The 19,683-nt window shown below is 41.6% G+C and overlaps 1 protein-coding gene across 1 annotated transcript in view; it reads left to right on the plus strand.

Moving 5' to 3' along the window:
• Positions 1–19,683, plus strand: part of smpd3 (sphingomyelin phosphodiesterase 3) — a 73,249-nt gene that overhangs the window by 39,707 nt on the left and 13,859 nt on the right. Inside the window, exons 3-5 of the mRNA XM_037108528.1 lie at positions 1,598–1,849; positions 1,976–2,930; positions 19,308–19,383. Of these exons, the coding sequence (XP_036964423.1) occupies positions 1,598–1,849; positions 1,976–2,930; positions 19,308–19,383 (1,283 nt within the window). The remainder of the gene's footprint in view (positions 1–1,597; positions 1,850–1,975; positions 2,931–19,307; positions 19,384–19,683) is intronic.

Here is a 19,683-nt window from a genome sequence, read left to right on the forward strand (position 1 = left end):
AAGAAATGTGAAAAAAGACTTCTACAGTACCTCTATTGTTGTGATTATCCCACGATACTATTTAGATATGCATATATTAAAAGGTCATTATTACATTTCATTGTCAGACACAAAACTTAAATATCTCTGTGTGCTGTTATTCAAGACTGTCAAAACTTACTTTCTAGTTTGTAGTTTAATTTTAATTAGGCAGGTACTGTCATGTAATAATGTAGTAATAATGTATAAATGTCATGTTGAGATTGCATTGAGTGTAGTACAGAAGGATCCCTCTGAAAACTTGTATAGGAAGAGAAAAGTGTTGTTATTGTTATTACTACTGTTTACCAATTCCATACTGGTCAGCAAGAAACATGATTTACTTGATTTCTTGATTTCTCTAATAAGACTTAATATCATTTCTGTATCTTGAAATAACAAATCAAGCTTTTGTTGCTGTATTGTTTAAAATAAACCATTCAGCCAACATTATAAGAACAAACATGTAACACAACACAAGCTTGATAGCTTGGGGTCCTGACATTCATGTGGATGACACTTGACATGCACCATCCACCTGAAAAACATTGCTGACTAACTGCACTTGCTCACAGCAACGGCACTCACTGGTGTTAAAGGCAGGACAGCACTCCCTGCCACACCGCAACAACTGCTAAGGAACTAGGGAGTTTAACTGGACCATATCAGTGTTTTGGTGGGTGGTTTGTATCAAGTGGTATCCACATGAATGCCAGGACCCAATGTTTACCAGCAGAACATTACATTGAAATGATATTAGGGTATTCACTTTACCAGTTTGCCCATTTAATGTTGTGGCTGATAGATATGTGTAATTTGACTGTTTTCATAAAACTTGTGGCCCTTGAATTTAACATTTTGAGGTAAATAATGCTGTTTCATGTCTGTCCCACTAAATGTGGAAAGTGAAATTGACATTAACTCAATAAAACTACACTGGATATTTACACCACTGCTTCTCCCCACAGAGCAGCTGAGTGTTACAGCAGCTTGCAGTTTAAACGTATGTGTTAATGAGGAGAAACCTTGAAACTACCTTGACACCATGATTCTTTAAGATATTCAGCTTTTGCAGTATTACAGTCATACTATCTATGAGTTCAGACAAATATGCAGACATAGATCAACTTTTTGTAGATTATGCGAAATATGAAGCTGATTGTATTTGCATTATATAAATAAATGGTACTGGGTATACCAGCTAGCTTTGCACTGGAACTATTTCTTGTGGACATTTCTTGAGGAAATATGTAACATGGCGTAAGACTTTACCTAATTAGGAATCAGTTTGCAATGATTGTTTCTTGGAAGATTGGTATTTCCGTTTCCTCTGACAGTAAGAATAGCATAAAAGAGAAATAAATGGTTTGCATGAAAATAACCTTGTTCAAGCAGAAAACAAACTCTAAAACAAAGTCTCGAATGTCCTGCGAGTGACCCACCCATCCAACTGACGCCCATCGTTGTAGGTTAACTGGCATTTACTATACAGAGGTCAGGGTGGTATAACTATTATTAATTTTGTGTTCCAGAGCTTCTGTTTTACTTGACATAGTATTCTGTTGCTTACCCTGTGCAGACCAGATAAACACCAGGCCGAGCAGGGCCAGGCTGGACCAGGAGGTGTTGGGATTGGGGAGTGGAGGCCACAAGGCAGAAGCTTCTGTTTCTGCAGTGCCAACGTATGCTTGCTGCCTGACTCCTTAGCAAGGTTCAACAACCTGTCAGACACCCATAGGAGAGCCCGGGAGGTGGGAAGGAGGATCCGCAACGGTGCCAGTCGGCCTCAGATCAAAATCTACATTGACTCACCTACCAACACTTCCATCAGGTGAGGAGAGCTTGCTCCTGGGCTCCTTCTGCTTATGTTTTAGCAAGAGCAAAGTCACTAATTGCTCTGCATTATTTTATCAGTCAAACAAATCCATTCTTTCCTTCTTTCTGCTTCATTCTTCAGTGCGGCATCCTTTAGCAGCCTTGCCACAGGTTTCCGTCGTACCTCCTCCCTGGACCAGCGTCCAGACCAAACACACACTAACGGCCCAGCTGACCCCGAAACAGAACCACTCACTGAGTGCCCAGTGCACTCCTCAGGTGCCATCGATTGCCCCGTTCATCCCCCGGAAGGAGACCAGGGCTCCGCTGAATGCCCCCTTCACTCGGAGAAAGCAGACACGACAGCAGAGTGCCCCCTCCATGCTGCAGGGACCAACGGCAGCTCAGACTGTCCCGTTCACACTTCAGGGGAGGCTTCAGACTGCCCCATGCATTCCACAGGGGCTCAGAATGGCCAAGGCCATAATGACTGTCCCATGCATGGGGAGGGGACCAAGCCAAAACCATCCCAAGACTGCCCACTTCACACCTCAGGGGTTCAAATCAGTATCAGCGCCCCGGAACCAGACCCCCAGGATGAGGAGGCCGAAACAGGGAACCATCGGCCTGGCGAGCACACAGGTGGAGACACGGGAAGCATGACTGCCTCCAGAGAATCCCTTGCTCGTTATCACGGAAATGACGGTGGCATAGGGATATCTTCCAACAACACTCTCTCTCATGTCCCTCGCACATCAATCTTTAAACGCCCCGGACGAAAACGCCGCCATGGCGATGAGACATTCGACCATGAGATCTCTGCCTTTTTCCCTGCCAATTTGGATTTCCTGGCTCTACAGGAAGTGTTCGATCACGGGGCGACGGCGAGACTGCGGCGGCAGCTGCACCGTTACTTCCCCTATGTGCTGAGTGATGTTGGGAGGTATGGCTGGAAGGGTTGTTGCTCGAGGTTCAAATTCCTGAACAGCGGGCTGATGCTGGCCAGCCGCTACCCGATATTAGACGCACGGTACGAGTGCTACCCCAACGGGAGAGGGGAGGATGCACTGGCGGCCAAGGGAGCGCTGTTTGCCAAGGTGAGAAACTTTACTTTCCTATGTCCTTTTAATCTTGCTTTTACTGTCTGATGCACAGCAATGCCCAAAAAAACGCCTTATTTCCCATTCATTGACATCATGGCAATGTTAGAGCAGTGTGTTTTGTTGCTGCCGAGCTCATGCATAATATTGTAACTAAATTGAAGGTACATAATGTGTACTAATGTATCAATCTTTTCATTTCTTTACACAGCAAGACAGCATATTAGCACTTCTCCCAAAATGTCAAACTAAATAATGGGTGCCACACAATCTGGAAAGCAATAAAGGAAATTATCTTTTTGCTAGGGCACACAGTCGCCCCAATAATAACATTTTTAATAATAATATTTATATTATTTAGTTACCTACTTTCTTTACCTAAAAGTGATAATTGCTCCAACAACTTTATCACAGTGTATACAAATAACCTTTTTGTCATTTTGTTATTTATTAGTATTTATATTTATTCAGTTATTTTTCAGATTCAGATTTGTTTTTTGAGAGATTAGTGCAAATACCAGTTTAATAAACCTCTTTACAAGCATCTAGTATCAAGCTGAAAGGGGCTACATTTGGAGGCCTTGACTGCATGGGTTTTTAAATCAAAAGAATGTGATAACTTTAACTCCTGACTATTTTCCTGGAATCCTGGAAGGATAGTGGATGCAATGGGGATGCAAGATCATTCTTTTCATCAACTCTTTTTATTTCAGTCTGAGCTGAATTAAAACCGAATGTCACTCTGGGTCCAACTTTATGCAAACAGGGATGTGTCTGCTCTGATCGCTGCTTGGTGCTGTTTCAGCCAAAAGCTCATCTCTGACTCCGCTGTCTGTAACTTTGGCAAGGCAGTCATCGAATCTGCCCATAAAGTCTATTTATACTCAATTATCCTATCATACATTTGTGAAAAAGAGTGTGAAAGAGAGCGTTAAAGAGGAATGGGGTGTCAGACTTTAGCTAGCTGTCTGCATTAATGACCACAGATCTCTGCACTGTAAAGGCATCCCACTGCAAAAGATTCCTCACTTCTGATTTTCTTGCTACTGTGACCACTGTGATACACCAGTATTCCAGTGTGCTCCGTTTCATAACCCACTGAATGCCCTCATTTACATAATGCCATCCAGTACATGTTTGCTACACCGTTGCCACAGTGTTGCAGTGATGGAGCATCTGCAGATTGCAGACAGTACATAGTAAATACACTTTCTGGTATTTGCACCCACATACATTCACACATTACACATCTGGCATTGTGGTGAGTGCATGCACCACAGTAATTACTAAACACTCACAAACGTTTCACATCTCCCGCTTCTGTGTTGAAGAAAAAAAAATAATACATGTCGTTGTCTGTTTTCAAGGTCTTCATCGTCACGTTTGTTAAGATTATTGTTAAGATAATTCCAAATACTGTATGTGCTTTACATTTACATGGCTCATACAGGGCGACGGACTAAGTTTCTATGCTGGTTTCATTGGTGCATCTTACTCTTTCGTTCAGCACATAATTTAGGTGCAGTGAGTTCCCTCAATCCAGAGAATCGGGATCATATGTGACTTGGAACATGTTATTATATTGCTTACTTACTATTTTTAAACCAATTTCACTTATTATTTGCATTATTGACATGGTTTGGTTTTAGACAGGTGTTCGAAAGGATAAATTCTCCACTGTGCATATTTTTCTCATCTTTTTCATGCCGATTCACTAAGCTCTGATATTACAAAAATGTGATGTGAAGTGGTCAGTTTCTCATGGAGAATCACTCATTATAATGTTCTAGGAACAAACACATTAGGTGATATCAGACAGTGAATCTGTTACTACAATGGTCTGTACCCAGGTCAGCACTGTGATGTAAGGTCTGTAATAGTGGGTATTGTGCCTTTGTCAAAATGAAACGGTGCTGACTATCGTTATACTGTGAAACAATGGAAAGTCCTGCACTCAAAGTTATTATCTATGGAGACTTAAAGTGAAACTCTCGCCAAAATGCAACTTAGGCTTTTTTGTGAATGTATATGAGTCAAACCTTCGTGTAAAAGCTAAGGTGAGGCGTTCAAAAACGTTCTTTTTAGTAAACTCTGTGTACACAAACAATGTTCTCAACGCTCGTGTTCATGTGTAGAGACCCTGGTGATACTACGAGCAAAGTTTCATGTTGTGTCGAGCCTTCTTAGTGTTTTAAAAATAGCAATGCTAGTGCTAAAGTGCCCATAGCACTCCCACTGAAAATGAGTTTGACCCGAAAACAAAAATACAGTAAAACTTAAAAGTGCCTCTTTCTCTTTTCGTAATTATGCTTTTACACGAAGGTTTGTCTCATATACATTTGTAAAAAAGGTCTAGGTTGCATTTTGGCGAGACTTTCACTTTAAAGGAGCAGTAGACCATCCTTTACTGTAAATGGTGAGTCTCATTCCCCTATCATTAAATAAAAATGCTTTGGGTGTGTGTTTTGACCCAAGAACTGGTTATCGGTCCTCGATGTGAATGCCAACAACCAATCATTGAGTCTCATTTCCAGATCGTCAAAAAAAGCAATGTAACCCAAAAAGAATCGATATCTGATGGCCTACATATCCAACTCAACAACAAATTATCTTTCTCCAGCAACCCAGGAGCATTTTCTGACATTTGCTACTGTAGAAGTTACGGAGTCCATTAGGCACTTTCAGAAGGAAGTCAGATCCCATATAGATATGACAAGACGTTAATGTACAGTGGAAGTACTTTCAGCCTGATTACACCGGCTGGAGGCAGGATGGGTTAATGACATGGCTGACAGTGAACTAACGTGGACTACATGCAGAGTGATGGGATTTCTACAGTTGCAGCCGTTGTACTTTTTCTGCTTGAGATCAATTGACACTTCTGTTGAACTGCAACTCCTTTTTTGAATAAAAAGAAAAAGCAGCGGTGCTCGGTGTAAAGCTTATAAATCCAACCCGCAGTGAATCAGTGATGAAGTCAGCAGCGATTGTGCATGGATGTCTGTGCATGTCATGTTGAATGTGTGGATGTCATGTTGCATGTGTGTGTACCTGCATGTGCGCGTCCCCCTGTGATGAGTGTCGACAGTCTGTGAGTACATTAATCAGTCACATACTGTGACTGTCAGGATGTGAGTCTGGATCTGATCCATCTCCTGCTGGGATGGATCTGCTTCATGCGACCTGACGGCGATGACGGGCACCTCTCTGTGTGTGAGCATCTATTTGTAGTGTCCGCACATGCCCTTACATATAACAGATCTAATAAAGGCGCAGTCCATCACAGCTTGCATGCTGACAGTCTCATCCTGTTAGCCCTGATGCCTGCTGACTGTCACTACAGCTTACAAGCTGGCCTCACATCACTATTTCACTGCCTCTTTGTGTATGAGGTCACTCCAGGTAACCCTGACAAGCCGAGTGCCAGCCAGCTGGCAGGTACATGCCTGAGTACAAGCTGCTTCCATAGCCAACTGACTAAGAAGGACACCAAACAATATTAATCAAAAGGTTTAGTTATATATGACTCAGACAGTGTGTTTATTGAAGACTGGTGTAAAAGTAATGTTGGCAAGACATTCTCAAAGGAACAGTTCACACCAAATTAAAATTCAGTCATTATCTCCTCACCCCCATGCTGATGGAAAGTAAGGTGAAGTTTTGTAGTCCACAAAACATTTCTGGAGCTTCACAGAAAAACAGTGTTTCTGCATTATCCTAAACAACTGAGGTGATGGGGACTTTAAAACGTAATAATAAAAAAAAAAGAGATAACAATGCATACAGTTCATTTGACTTGAGCGAAACCTACAGAAGCCCAGAGATCCCAAACTGCTGTGAAAAGACACTAATTACACCCTTGATGCACAGTTGAACTTGTGCCTCTGCTTCAGAAGGCGGGGGACGCTGATGCTTTTAGCTTAGCAGCTACAGTGAAGATTTAGGGCTTGGAAAAGGATGCAAATAACATCTCTTCAAATCAATTTGGGATCTCATGGCTTCCATATGTTTGGATTTATGTTTAAAACAAGTCTCCATCTACTTCATTTGAGAATACCGTTTTGCTGTGAAGCTCCAGAAATGTTTTGCGGACAACAGCTGACTTTCCTGTCAGCATGGGGGCGAATGGATAATCACTAACCCTCGCTGCCACCAACAGATTGGGAAATGTCTTCATGGGTTAGTGTTTTCTCAGTTTGTAGTGATTTGCTATCAAATACCCAAGCAAGTAAACCAATGGTGCCAGAGTTCAAGTGGACATTTGAGACGCTATTAAGGGCCATTTTGTGAGCCATGCTCTCAAGCATCAATATTGAAGGAGCTCCTAGAGGCACAGTGTTTTGGTTTTTTTTTTCCTATTTGATTCCGTCTGTGTGTTGTTCTCATGAGTGGAGTAGCATTTGCATTGGCTTTTGCTAGTCCTTCCTTATAACCCATGTCTCCCTGCCAGCTGTAGGCTTTGATGTGTCTGCTGTTCGTTCCTCACCCCCCTCTGTCCTCCAGACGTCTTGGCAGGTTTCCAGGCTGCATCTTGATATGAACCCTTGAATGAACCTTTGGTCATTGTCGCTCATTACTACTCGACACTCTGGCTCTCTTGGCCGCCAGCTGGGATGCATCTCATTAGGTGCAGTTTATTTGATGTACCTGATGTTCATGCTGAGTTTGTCTTCGTGGATACCAGACGCTGTGTGTTTGTTCTTTCATATCAAACACAAACAAGGATGCCCTGTCAGAAGTCACTGTTCAAGTGATGATCCCTAAAATTTTCAGTTTTGTGTTGTTTGGTGCTAAGCACTCAGTACTGCAGCGTCTAACAACAGCACTGTACTGTCTTTTTCAATCTCTTTTCTATGTCTGTTCAACCAACAACTTGCAGATGTCAATGTGAACAGTTAATTAAGGGTTCGTTTACATTCATGATGCTACCACAGGTGTTAAGTGTTGCTGCAGCGCCTGTGGACAAAAGCCGTATTAGCGCCACTGCATCCTGTGCATTTAATCTGGATGCAGTTGACAGAAAAACACAGCATATTTTTAGAACACTTTTTCTTTATCAAACACAGCCAGTAAGATACTGCATTAATTTGTGACTACGTAAGATTAATAACTAAAGTAATGATGGTGAAACACTTTAGTGCCATTCATACACCTCAGCTAGGTTTACAGCCTACAGCTAGTACTTTTGTTGAGAATACTGTAGTGATCAACATTCCCTCGTCAGGAAATATGACCCAGTGACAGATACTATGAATAACTTTGAAGAAAAAGCCAATCTGCGGATGATCTTGCTTGTTTATTTGGGTCATACAGAGGCATCAGTAACTAAATGACACTGTTTCATAACCGATAACTTAATGTTAACCTTTCCGTGACGTTAATCAGATGTACCTTGAACAGATGTGTAGACAGTGGACATTTTAACACATTAGCATTATATTACTGAACATGATTCGGTTTTGCCAAATTAGTCACTATCGTCTAACGCTAAGATTGGTGTGAGAATGTTCTTATTTCTCTGGCAGTACATTAAATTGACATTTTTTTACAGTATGGTGTGTTTTATGAGAGTCACTGTATTCCTCTATGTTACCTTACTTCAGTTTGGAGTTAAAGTACTGTACGCGGTGTATGATTAATGGTTAAAATTACGATTAACTGAACTTGATACCGGATGAGCCCATGATGTCAAAAATCAACCTCCAGCAATCTACACTATTGTTCTCACACCGGTTTATTTCAATTCTAAACAATTTAAAAGTTCCTCCTCTTTTAGAAATTTAGCCTCTGGCAAATCGTACTCAGGGCACACACACACATTCTCATAATTTCCCCATGGATGTTTTCACCTGGAGAGCAGCAGCAGGTCAGCAACATGAATCTGAATTGTCTCTTGTTGCGGAGTGATGCACTGGAGAGAGAGGGGGGGAGAAAGGGAGAGCGAGGCAGAGATAGAATATTAATTAAAAAATGTCTCCCTGAAGAGAGAGCCAGCTCTGGCTCCGTAATTAAAGCTTTTCAGTCTCAACATTTATCCCCTCTTATAATTATTTCGAACTACTAAGTGCATGGTTGAAGAGTCGTGTGCGCGTGTGTGTGTAAATACACTGTTTGAATGCATTACTACGGATTAGGCTTCCAGACGGGGGACACACTCCAATCTAGATTGGATAGAATGGAAATCAATGGCAGAATTTCCCCACTCACCCCTGGCCAACAGATGACCAACAGGACTGCTGTTCGCTATCAAGGTCAACTCAATTTATCGACACAAATTGCTTAACTGTCTAGGGCCCGAGGGGTTTCAGTCCGTCTTTTCATGCAAAACTTTGATCAGGGTAACAGTACACAATACAGGTGCCTAAAATACAGTATCTTTTCTCTTTGAGCAGCACGATTACCAACTGTACTTCTACGTTTACGTCAAAATGCTTTGTCTTTGTGATAGCCTAATAAGAAACCCCGGCTTGTTAACAGTGGACTTGCTGTCAACAGTCTAATCATAAACTTTCAAGTTATACAGAATATTGAAATAAATTTCCGGTGGAATGGCAAACAGCATTGTGATAACACCAGGATCGGCACAGCAACGCAAAGAGAAATCAGCTCAGCTGCAGACATTTTTCTCAGAAATACTCACACATAATTGCCATTAAAAAATACTGATGACAAATGAGGGTCTTGATGAGTTGTCTCGTGGAAATGGGATTCAGCCTCAGATTTGGACTTGTATTGACTGAACCAACTGAACATACTGACCCTCAATTCGGCTTGATCTTTTCTAAACTGACTTAAGTCTCTAAATGGTCTCCTGTGACTTAAGACTTATCGTGAACGTGTCTCAAATGACAAAGTGAAATTAATGCAGCTTTGAGAAACAATTGAGACATTCATTGAACAGGGATAGAGTTCTATCCAGAATGGTAGTTTGTTGGCAGAGAACCGGGAAAACAGCCACTCCTATGAACCCTTAGGTCTTTTTTGATTGAGAGAACTGAGAGGCTGAAAATACACATAATGTGTATTTAGGTAACAGATTGCTAAACATAGTAAAGTTGAGGCTATCTAGCCACAGGCAGGATTATATCAAGTCCCAAGTAAATCTTTAGCACTGCCTGTGATTTACAACAGCAAAACGCCCTTTAACCACACCACATTCTCTAAAGACAACACTGCTGCCAGGCTCACACTGCAAAGACAGAAATATAAGACTGTCTGGTTTCGTTCTTCTGGTCTGAACGGCAAAACCACTGCTCATCGGTCATCCTGCCGCTCTCTGCCGCCCGTCTGTCATCACGACAATTCGGCTGCTTGATTTTTCAAGTAAAGCAATCAAACTCATGCGAATAACGCGAGGTGAAATCTCGGTTCACTTCTTGTCTGATGGTAAAGTTAAGGCAATTAGTTACAGCAGCCTTGGATGTTTCATAATGAGGCTTTTATAACTCATCTTGGTGTGGTTGGCTTGCAGTGTGAAATCATTTCTCACAGCTCATTTCAGTTCCGCTTACTTTTGTCCCAGTGCCCTGTGATGAGGGGAAGTCCTGGGAAGTTTCAGCATCTCATATCCTGCATACTGACTCACTCGCGGATGTATTCTTAATGAAATGCAGTTAATTTGATTTAATGTGAATTTTATTCAGACTGAGCAGGAGCTCAAAACATTCTTTTCAGTATAAATAGCTTCCAGTCAAGGCTTTCCTTCTCCAGTGAGTGTCTTCATCATCCGAACCTCATCATCTGAACCTCATCTTCTTCACGGATAATATATACACATTCAAAGTCCACTCTTTCTTGTATGCATGAGTGCGTACACACACATACATACGCTCACACACGAGAATCCCCTCAGGCCTTTGTCAGTTTCAGGGTGCATACCCACCTATTGAAGCATAGATAAGCCCCTGAAATATTAATGCAGATAGAGAGAAAAGCAGAGGGGAAAGAAGAAAGAGGGATAGGAGAAGCGAGGGGGGAAAAAAAGGAAAAGAATGAGACAGAGATAAAGAGATGGGAAAAAAAAGACAAGATGATTAAATTAAACTTTTATGATCCCTGTGGGGAGATTCACCCAGACTGAGAAATAAACCTTTGAATGTCATTAATGTATAAAAACAAATACGCGGGCTTTAATGTTGCTTTTATCGTTTTTAACAGACTAAAGTTTAGAGGATAATAACTGGCTAACCAGTTATTACTCCTGCTAACATTTAAGTGAAGTTGGTTTGTAGTGAGATAGATCTACACTAAAATGACGAGGCCTTTGTTATCTCATTTGTTGAGTTGTGTACTTATGTTACCCTGAATTTTTCCAACAACGTTCAACCTCAGTGGAATCTACAAGTTTCCTCCAGTTAATGATGCGTTTTAATGTATTTGCCTGTTGCTATAACTTCGGGGGGAAATAATGGGGTTAAAGAAGTTAAAGTAAAATTAAATGTATTGGTGAGTGAATTAGCGGAGCCACTTTGTTAGCGCTGATTCTATGATAATACTATGGGACAAGGGCGTCGTTTGTTTAAGACAACTTAAACAATGCAAAATACCTGCCGCATCAGGCTGCTGTGCCAATTTCAGATGCCTCCTAACATTATATTACTTTATTGTGCGTTAGCAGTAAGGACAGTGGAGGTCCAGTTGCTCGCTGCTGCAGTCAGGTTGATAAACACGAATGAAAATAAATGAGCGCATAGTCCGATGTGACTGTGCATATCTATCCCTGCGGAAAGTAGGTTCTGCAGAGAGACTACTACTGGCAGAAATCACATAATGTGCTTTTAAATACTGATGATGAGTTATTCAGTTTCTTGCTGCGTGAGTGGTGGCGGTAGTGGTAGAGTGGTTTCTTGGCAGGCATTTTGTCGTAGACTTTACACTTCAGTTATTGTAAAGTTGTGAAAACAGCATATATCGTGTTACTCAGTGAGCTCTAGGTGATGGTTGTCTGCGTTTTTATTACCTGTTAACAAAGCCAGACCAGCCAGTTCCGCCTGATTTCAGTCTTCACACTAAGCTAACCAAACCAAACCATCTCCTGGCTCTCTAGCTTCATGTTCACCAGACAAAGTGGTACCAATCCTGCCATCCAGCTCTCAGCATCAAAAGCAGTCCATTATATCCCACATGTCAAATTATTCCTTAAGATGTGATATCCATTACGTATTGGAATGTTGAATATTAAGACATATAAAGATTGTTGGCATCTGATCAGGTTAGTGGTTATCAGCAAACCGACACAGTGTCAAAAATCTTTATCGACTCACATCTTAAAGAGTGTTATTGGAAAATTGAATTTACCAGCAAATAGTGCATTTAACAAAATTGGACAAGTTCCTTCTGTGCATCGAGCCCACTCATTCTTACAAAACACTCATTCCATTAAGAGCAATTGAATTTCAAATCGTTGTGTCCTCTGCTGTGAGATGTATTTACTGTACTTTGGTCTACAGAGTGAGCCGTTTGGTATAGAAGTCAAGCTAATTAGGCTAATGCTTTGTTGTGGCTTTTGGGATTTTTTATTGGAGCTCTGCACTGATACCAAGCCAAAACAGCCATCGCATTATTGGCAATCAGTCTCCATTTGTCTAAATGAAAATCCCCTCCGCAGAGGGGTGCTTTAAGGTTGCAGTTAATTGACCAGAGAGATTAATGCCGAGTTCTTCCTTCATTATATTTGTTATTAACTAACCTTAATTTATGCACATTCATTTGACTGAATGCGCGTCACACAACACAGATGTTTTTAAGTCACTGCAACCTAAGTCACTGGGGGTAACGTGGAAGGATTAGGGAGCAGCCATAAGTCAAAACAGTTGGATAAAACTCTGAAAGTTAGTCTTCCTTTACAAGCTTTTCATTGTATTTTTATTTTCTCTCAAGATCATATCAGAATATCATCATCGGACTGTAGTTTCTCTCAGCTGAAGGGGGACAGCATCTTTTAATATCTTTTAGCTCACTGTTTTGATTTTACAGCCCACAAATATACTATTTAGGTTCAGTTTCATCAACCTCATTTCAAACAGCAGCAGACAGCTGTTTCAGTGAAAAGCTTGTAGGACAGACAGAAAGCGCATGTAGCTGGTGCACATTTAGGATCAAGCCACAAACTGGCTAAATATTTCCCTCAGCAGCGGGAGGAAAACAGAGCATAAAAGAGGCCGAATCATAAACTTGGATTCATTTCGAGGCAAGAAATCGGTGACTTCACAGTAAAGGCGATTGCAACAGACATTTGAGATGCATTCACTTTGCACTCTTCAAATAAGGTGCTCTGACACGGACAGTTGACTGGGCATGTTTTCCAAACCGATTTGGTTTTCTGACCAATCACTCTGCTTGACTTATTGGACTCTGCTGCTTGGACTTGCCTGGAACCCTGGATCTTATAATGATAATGATTAATACAGTGTTATCATAAGTCATGGTCAAGCTTTGGACAAAGAAATCCCTGATTGTCAAAAATTGAATTTTATAATGGTATGCTGTAAAGGGTGTGATAATTAAACAGTAACTACACTACCCAAGATGTTCTTACTGCCGTGTCTCCCAGCATATTCAAATAAAGCATCAGAGGACTGCACAGGACAACCACTGTACAGGCTCAGACAGGCTGAGAGGGCTTGTCTGTCCACAGTCACCTCCAGTCTGGGAGAAATACATCCTCAAGTCGCTGAGTAAGATGTGAAAATATTCTGACTCTTCATGCAGGCTTTGACCGCTGCTGATGACCGACTCTCTCTCTCGCTCCTCGGCGGCGGCATGCTTCTGCTGTCCCCTTCTGCCATGTCCTCTCAGCCCTGATATCACAGTCCTGGTCAGGGCGGCTGCACTAATGCCCCGTCTTCAGCTGACCTCCGTCAGTCTTGGAGGCTGTGTTCAGAACCGGTTTCGGCTGACGAATGCTGTTAAGCTGCTCCTGGGATCTGAGGTCCCAGTCCAGGCAAATTCTCATGCCACTGGCTCCATGGCTCCAAGTGAGCCATGTGCTAATTAGATAACGCTAGCTAGCTACAGCCAAGGATAGCTAGCAAGGAGCAGCAGTTGTTGGTTACTCAGGTGAAATGCTGCCAAACGCTTCAAATTCTCTACCTCTTCATCCACGTATCCATCCATTATTATTCATTATAATTGGTGTATCTCAGTCTGGGTACACTTTGGACAAATCCCTGTTCCGTCACAGGGCCAACACATATTTAAAGACAAATGCTAACTATTGTGAAATTTAGGGTTGCCAGTTGATCTAACCTGCATGTCTCTGGACACCCATGCAGGAACAGCGAGAGCATGTAAACTCCACACAAAAAGGCCAGCTGCTGTCCTGTTAAATACAAAACATACAAAGTCCCATTTTCCTGGGCAGGGGATTATTCCTGGCAAAAAAAAAAAAAACCTCGCCCACCAGCAAGCTTTTAGAACAGCAGATGGATAAAAGGCATTTTAAGTGACTATCGTGTTGCAGCAGCAAAAGTCTATATTGTACATTTTCTAGTACACACAGCATACAGTAGGGTCAAAAAGCCTGACAGCACCGGTCAAAGTACTTACAGACTAAATGTCCATGAATTCTAGAACAATATAGTTTTTGGTATGTCTTCCCACTTCAAAGTTTTTACAAGAACTACTTGAAGACCAAGGAGTCCTGACTGTCATGGACCTCCCTCCACAGTCATCTGATCTCAGGCCCCAGGGAACATATGTGGGGACACTTGGGGAGACTGAGAAAACCATACTGTGACATCACCAGAAGCTTTGTGGAACACTGTCAAACCATGCTGTGATAACATGAGTCAGGTTTTGTGGAGTCCGTGCCAGCTCAAGTGCATGACATTTATGGAGCAGAAGGGGGGAACATACCAAACACTGAGATATTCTGAAATTCATGAACATTTTTTAGTGGGCGAGATTCTACTTTTAACTCTTGACGCTGATGGGCTTATATTATCCTTTGTCATGAAGAAACCAGTGTTCCCTTCACATTCTACCTTAGCTTTGTAAACATGATGGAGGCAGATGACTAAACGCTGCTGTGTTTTCTTCCTGTCTAACAGTTTACAGTTTGCTCAAACCAAGAATGTAGTCGGACGTCATACCATCACCACCAGACTGCCATTATATCATGATTAACCTCATTAGCATGGATAGCAGTAGCATGGATATCAGCATGGATACAAATTGCATGGATATTAGCTGTGATAGCGATTGGTGTCTCTCAAACATGAGGTCCTCTGTGGGCAAACTGTAACCTGTACTGTACATTTGCTGCCACTAGACGAGTCCGCTGCCAAACTTTCCATCTGCTTCAGTGGCTAACAGCTGTCTGCTCTGAGCTCAGCCACCGACCGTGAATGTCCCTTTATTCGTTGATTCACCCACCCACCAAATTCCATTTTGAAATTCCTTTTGCAAATATGGATATGTGCAGTTAAGTTCTGTTGATTGATTATAAATCTTGTGATTAATTAGATGTATTTATATGCATACATACACAACAGGTGTATTCAGTTTTTGTGTTATGCATCCACTCCACAAAGACACCTTCCCCACTTTAATCTAACTGCTCTACAATCACCATCTCCCTTTCTTTGCAACCCTTTATTCCTCCTCCTCCTCCTCCTCCTCCTCCTCCTCCTCCTCCTCCTCCTCGTCCTCCTCCTCCTCGTCCTCCTCCTCATCAGTCTGCATCCACCCACCAGTACTTCAGAGCTGGCAGCCTCTGCCTCGCTCCATGTCTCGTTTCTGTGTTGTTGAAGGACTTCTCAGCGCTGATGCTAAAGGTGTCTGATTAAATCTTGAATGATGCTCAATCTATTTCAGCTTTGCTTACACTCTGCTGCTCTGGGAATGGAGAAATTGAGGTCAGGAAGAAGCACTGAAAAATGTATAAAGTGTATGAGGACATGTTGAAAAAATAAAATCTTCAGCTCCGTGTTTTGCTCACGGTGATTTAGTCGGCATACCTCCCGTGTAGATTATCGCTCGCTCATTTTAATTGTACCATTGCACATACGACGAACAGCACACCTATAAAGGAGGAACACTCCAAACAAATGGCGTTTTTTCATCTACTCTCTCTTCACTTCGCTTGGTTTTGTTGACCAGACTGCGTTGGAGTGTTAACCCACTCCGGTCCAAATATATCATCTGTAAGCCGGCTGTCGACTGTATTGTTGTAGAATAGTGCTACCTCTCTTTTATCGTTTGTTTACAATTATCAATAGCCTTTTTTTCTGTTTTTAGGAAATGTTTCATACCCTTGTGACCATGCAGGCCATTCGTCATGCGGTGTAAAATGTCAAGACCGCAAATGTCAGGAGAGAAAATGCAACATTTTCTCTTCCTTCTAATAATAATTGACCCCATTTTCATATCCGAAAAATGCTTTTGTTTCCACATGCTATTGTTTAATGGAACGAAACTTCATGCAGGCAATTCAGAATATGACAATATGTGATACATTCTGTTGAATTTTGTCACCGTAATCAGAGCTATCTACAATAACATTTCTCACAGCTATAGTTCAGTTCTTTTTGTCCAAACCAAGACATGAACTCATGCAGCCTGTACGGCAACTCTGTGATTCAAGAGTTTGGGTGATATCTATCCTGCATCGTCATGACCCACGTGAGAAAAGACTGCAGCTGATGCAGCACTGTAATGCTTCTGATGTGTATTTGTGTTCTGTGGTGTCACAAAGAGCTCGTGAAAAATGAACTGATCGTTAACATTATTGGTATTATCAGACTGCAAATCAACATCATGTAATGAAAAATGACTAACAGGTTGAGGCAGGACGTAAAGGAGGTCTCTTGTACAGTAGTGATTTGGGCAGCACACTGTGGGCTCACTGTCACACCTTTTGCCAGACTTAATGAACTGAGAAGGTAAATGGAGCAGTACTGTACACAGGACAGCAGTTTTAACAGCTTGTGGCATATTAATCAGGGAAAATACCTGTGCTGACATGCATATCAGCGGGATTTATTTGTGATTCAGCTTTTGAAATCCGTCTAATATTACGTACCTATTATCAAAGATCCTATGGTTGTCCGCTTGCTTTCATATGCCAAACAAACCACAACTGAGCCTGCTTGAAGCCTACAGACACCCACCTTCATGCGCTCTAAGAGAGGATGTACTTAGACACAATGGTGTGTTGAGCTACATTCTAACCTCAGTATTCTGTCACTTTCACGATGCTGATTATAAATACTACAATTCACCATGAGGGCAACGTGATTCCTGCAGCAGATTTTATGGCAGCCTATTTAGTAGCTGTTGAGACTTTTAGCTCTGAACCATAATGTCAGAGAGACCCCTATAATCACTGGGCCCAATTCTCTGGGAGCCAGGAACCGTGAATCCATTTGTAGTTGTTTCGATATTTCAGTCCTGACCAAACGGATGTGCGGACATAGTCACTCCTCTAACCGTTAAGTGTTATAGTTCATCCACAGGAGTGCAGCTGGGTACTTAGCATTAGCAGTGGTATACAACGCATAAAACACTGAATATAACAATTAAAAATTGCCACTTAATCAAAAATAAATCAAAAGAAGACCAAACTGGAGACTGCTCGATGGACAGGTGATCTCTGTAAAGTGCAGAGAAACATTAAGAACCCAGTGCTACATTATCGTAAAGTAAGATAGGATGTTTCTGTAGCCCACATGATAATTGTTTCATAATAGATATTAATAATTCACAGCAAAAATGTTTTCTCTAAGTGCTCCTGTATGTCTGAAACTGAACAGAGGCAAATTCTCATCTGGATGTCGGATGCTGATCGGTAGAGACAGCAGAGCCCACAGTAGACAGCAGCTCTCCAGCAGCGCTCACTGCATTGGCCTTATTTAGCAACATCAGTCAACTGTAGCAAAATACATGCAGTTTGCAGCAGCCTGCAATCAGCTATCAGAGCACAATCAGTGTAGGAGAACGGGGAGTATGTAAATACATAAAAAAAAATAAAAATACGTACACATTTTAAATGTGATAGTGAAATTCGGTACAAGAGACTTGATTTGGGCTTCATTTCACATTTATGTCTTTATTCACAGGCTGTTCTTTAATTTGAGAGCCATTTTTTGTCTGTAGTCATGTGTGCATTTGTAATTTACAAAGAATGTGGATCCTTTTATAGACATAAGATATAATCCTCTGTGACTCAGTGTATGCTTTACTCAAGCACTCTGCATTCAGCAATCACTCATAATGAATAAATAACCACATAATTATGAAAAATTATTTTTAGAATTACAGGATATGTAATCTCGCAATCATGAGGTCACATTTTTTTTTTTTTCATAATTAGGAAATAATTGCGTCGTGATTATTGGAGCCTTAACTTGTGCTCATGCCATTTTAATATGATTATAACCATTTAAGTATCCTCAAGGTGAGTTCATTTTCAGCATACCACACAGGGTTGCAGGGTTCAAAATAACAATGTGTAAGTCCTTCATGCTACACAAACGTAGGACATCTGTGCAGATATAGATGTTTTAGGTTTGGGTGAATGTAAACAGCAGCAGCAAAATGGTGATGATAATATGGTCAGTATCTTCATTTTAAAAGTTTGACATCAGATAAACACAGTCCATCAACTTTGGCTGAATGCGAGCGCCCAGCATCAACGACATGAACACAGAGTCCACCTCTCCCCGTCCCGCTGTAGTCCTGCACCCTGTCAGCTCAGAACACGGTCAACACTGAGGTGAAGACGGGTCCCTTGTCTGATCTCCCGTTGTTTGTCCAGCCTGATTCCTATTTGTCCACTTCATTTTCCAGTTGCAGACCTCAAATTACAGGTTTGAATTACGGGATATAGGTTCTCATAATTCTTTATTGTGTGATTGTTGCTTATTTTGACACAATCTACTCAACATAAGAGTGTTCCTCATAATTTTGATAATTGAAAATGATTATGACAGCACAGGGATATCATAATTACGATGAATCTAGTCATAATAAGAACGTTTTCTTGATTCAGCTCTACTAATTAAAAGCTGGAACATAAAAGGTATGGAAGTCAAAATTGCAATACATTTTTACTTTTTAACTCCTCTTTACTTCAGTGAATACAATGTGTTGATATATATTTTCATATAGTGCATATTTTTCATCCACCGTTTGGCCCAGCTGCTGTGACCTAGCTCACCCTGCTAACTGCTGTAATAAAAAATCACTGCTCTAATGACTGAGTTTCTCCCCGGGGATCCTAAAGTTTCACCTCGCTGTGTATGATGTAACTGTCATCGCTGTCACCTGCCAATGCTTTACATACACTTGCACATGTACTGAGTATGCTTTGGTGTTGCTCGTTTGAACTTGGCTGAGTGGCATCATGTCATGTCTGTCTCTGGTCCCCTGCAGGTTCACGTGGGCACCTCCCATCAGGAGCAAAGGGTTGTGGGATATCTCACGTGTACGCACCTCCACGCCATAGAAGGTACAGTTACACGTTCTCTACTGTCCGAACTCTTGTCCGTGGCTCTTTTCTGTCAGTCAAATAAATATATACACACAAGCACATGCACACATAAACATATTAATATCATTAGTGTGCCAGATAAGATAACTGCAGCCATCCTTCTACACACACAGCCTGTGTGTGTGTGTGTGTGTGTGTGTGTGTGTGTGTGTGTGTGTGTGTGTGTGTGTGTGTGTGTGTGATAGATAGTTGATAAATGGGCGCATCGAGACCCCTGTGTGCCTCCTACCGTTCCCATGGCGACTGGCTCAAGCTGTT

This window comes from Acanthopagrus latus, chromosome 8, assembly GCF_904848185.1.
Source record: "Acanthopagrus latus isolate v.2019 chromosome 8, fAcaLat1.1, whole genome shotgun sequence".
Taxonomy (NCBI): domain Eukaryota; kingdom Metazoa; phylum Chordata; class Actinopteri; order Spariformes; family Sparidae; genus Acanthopagrus; species Acanthopagrus latus.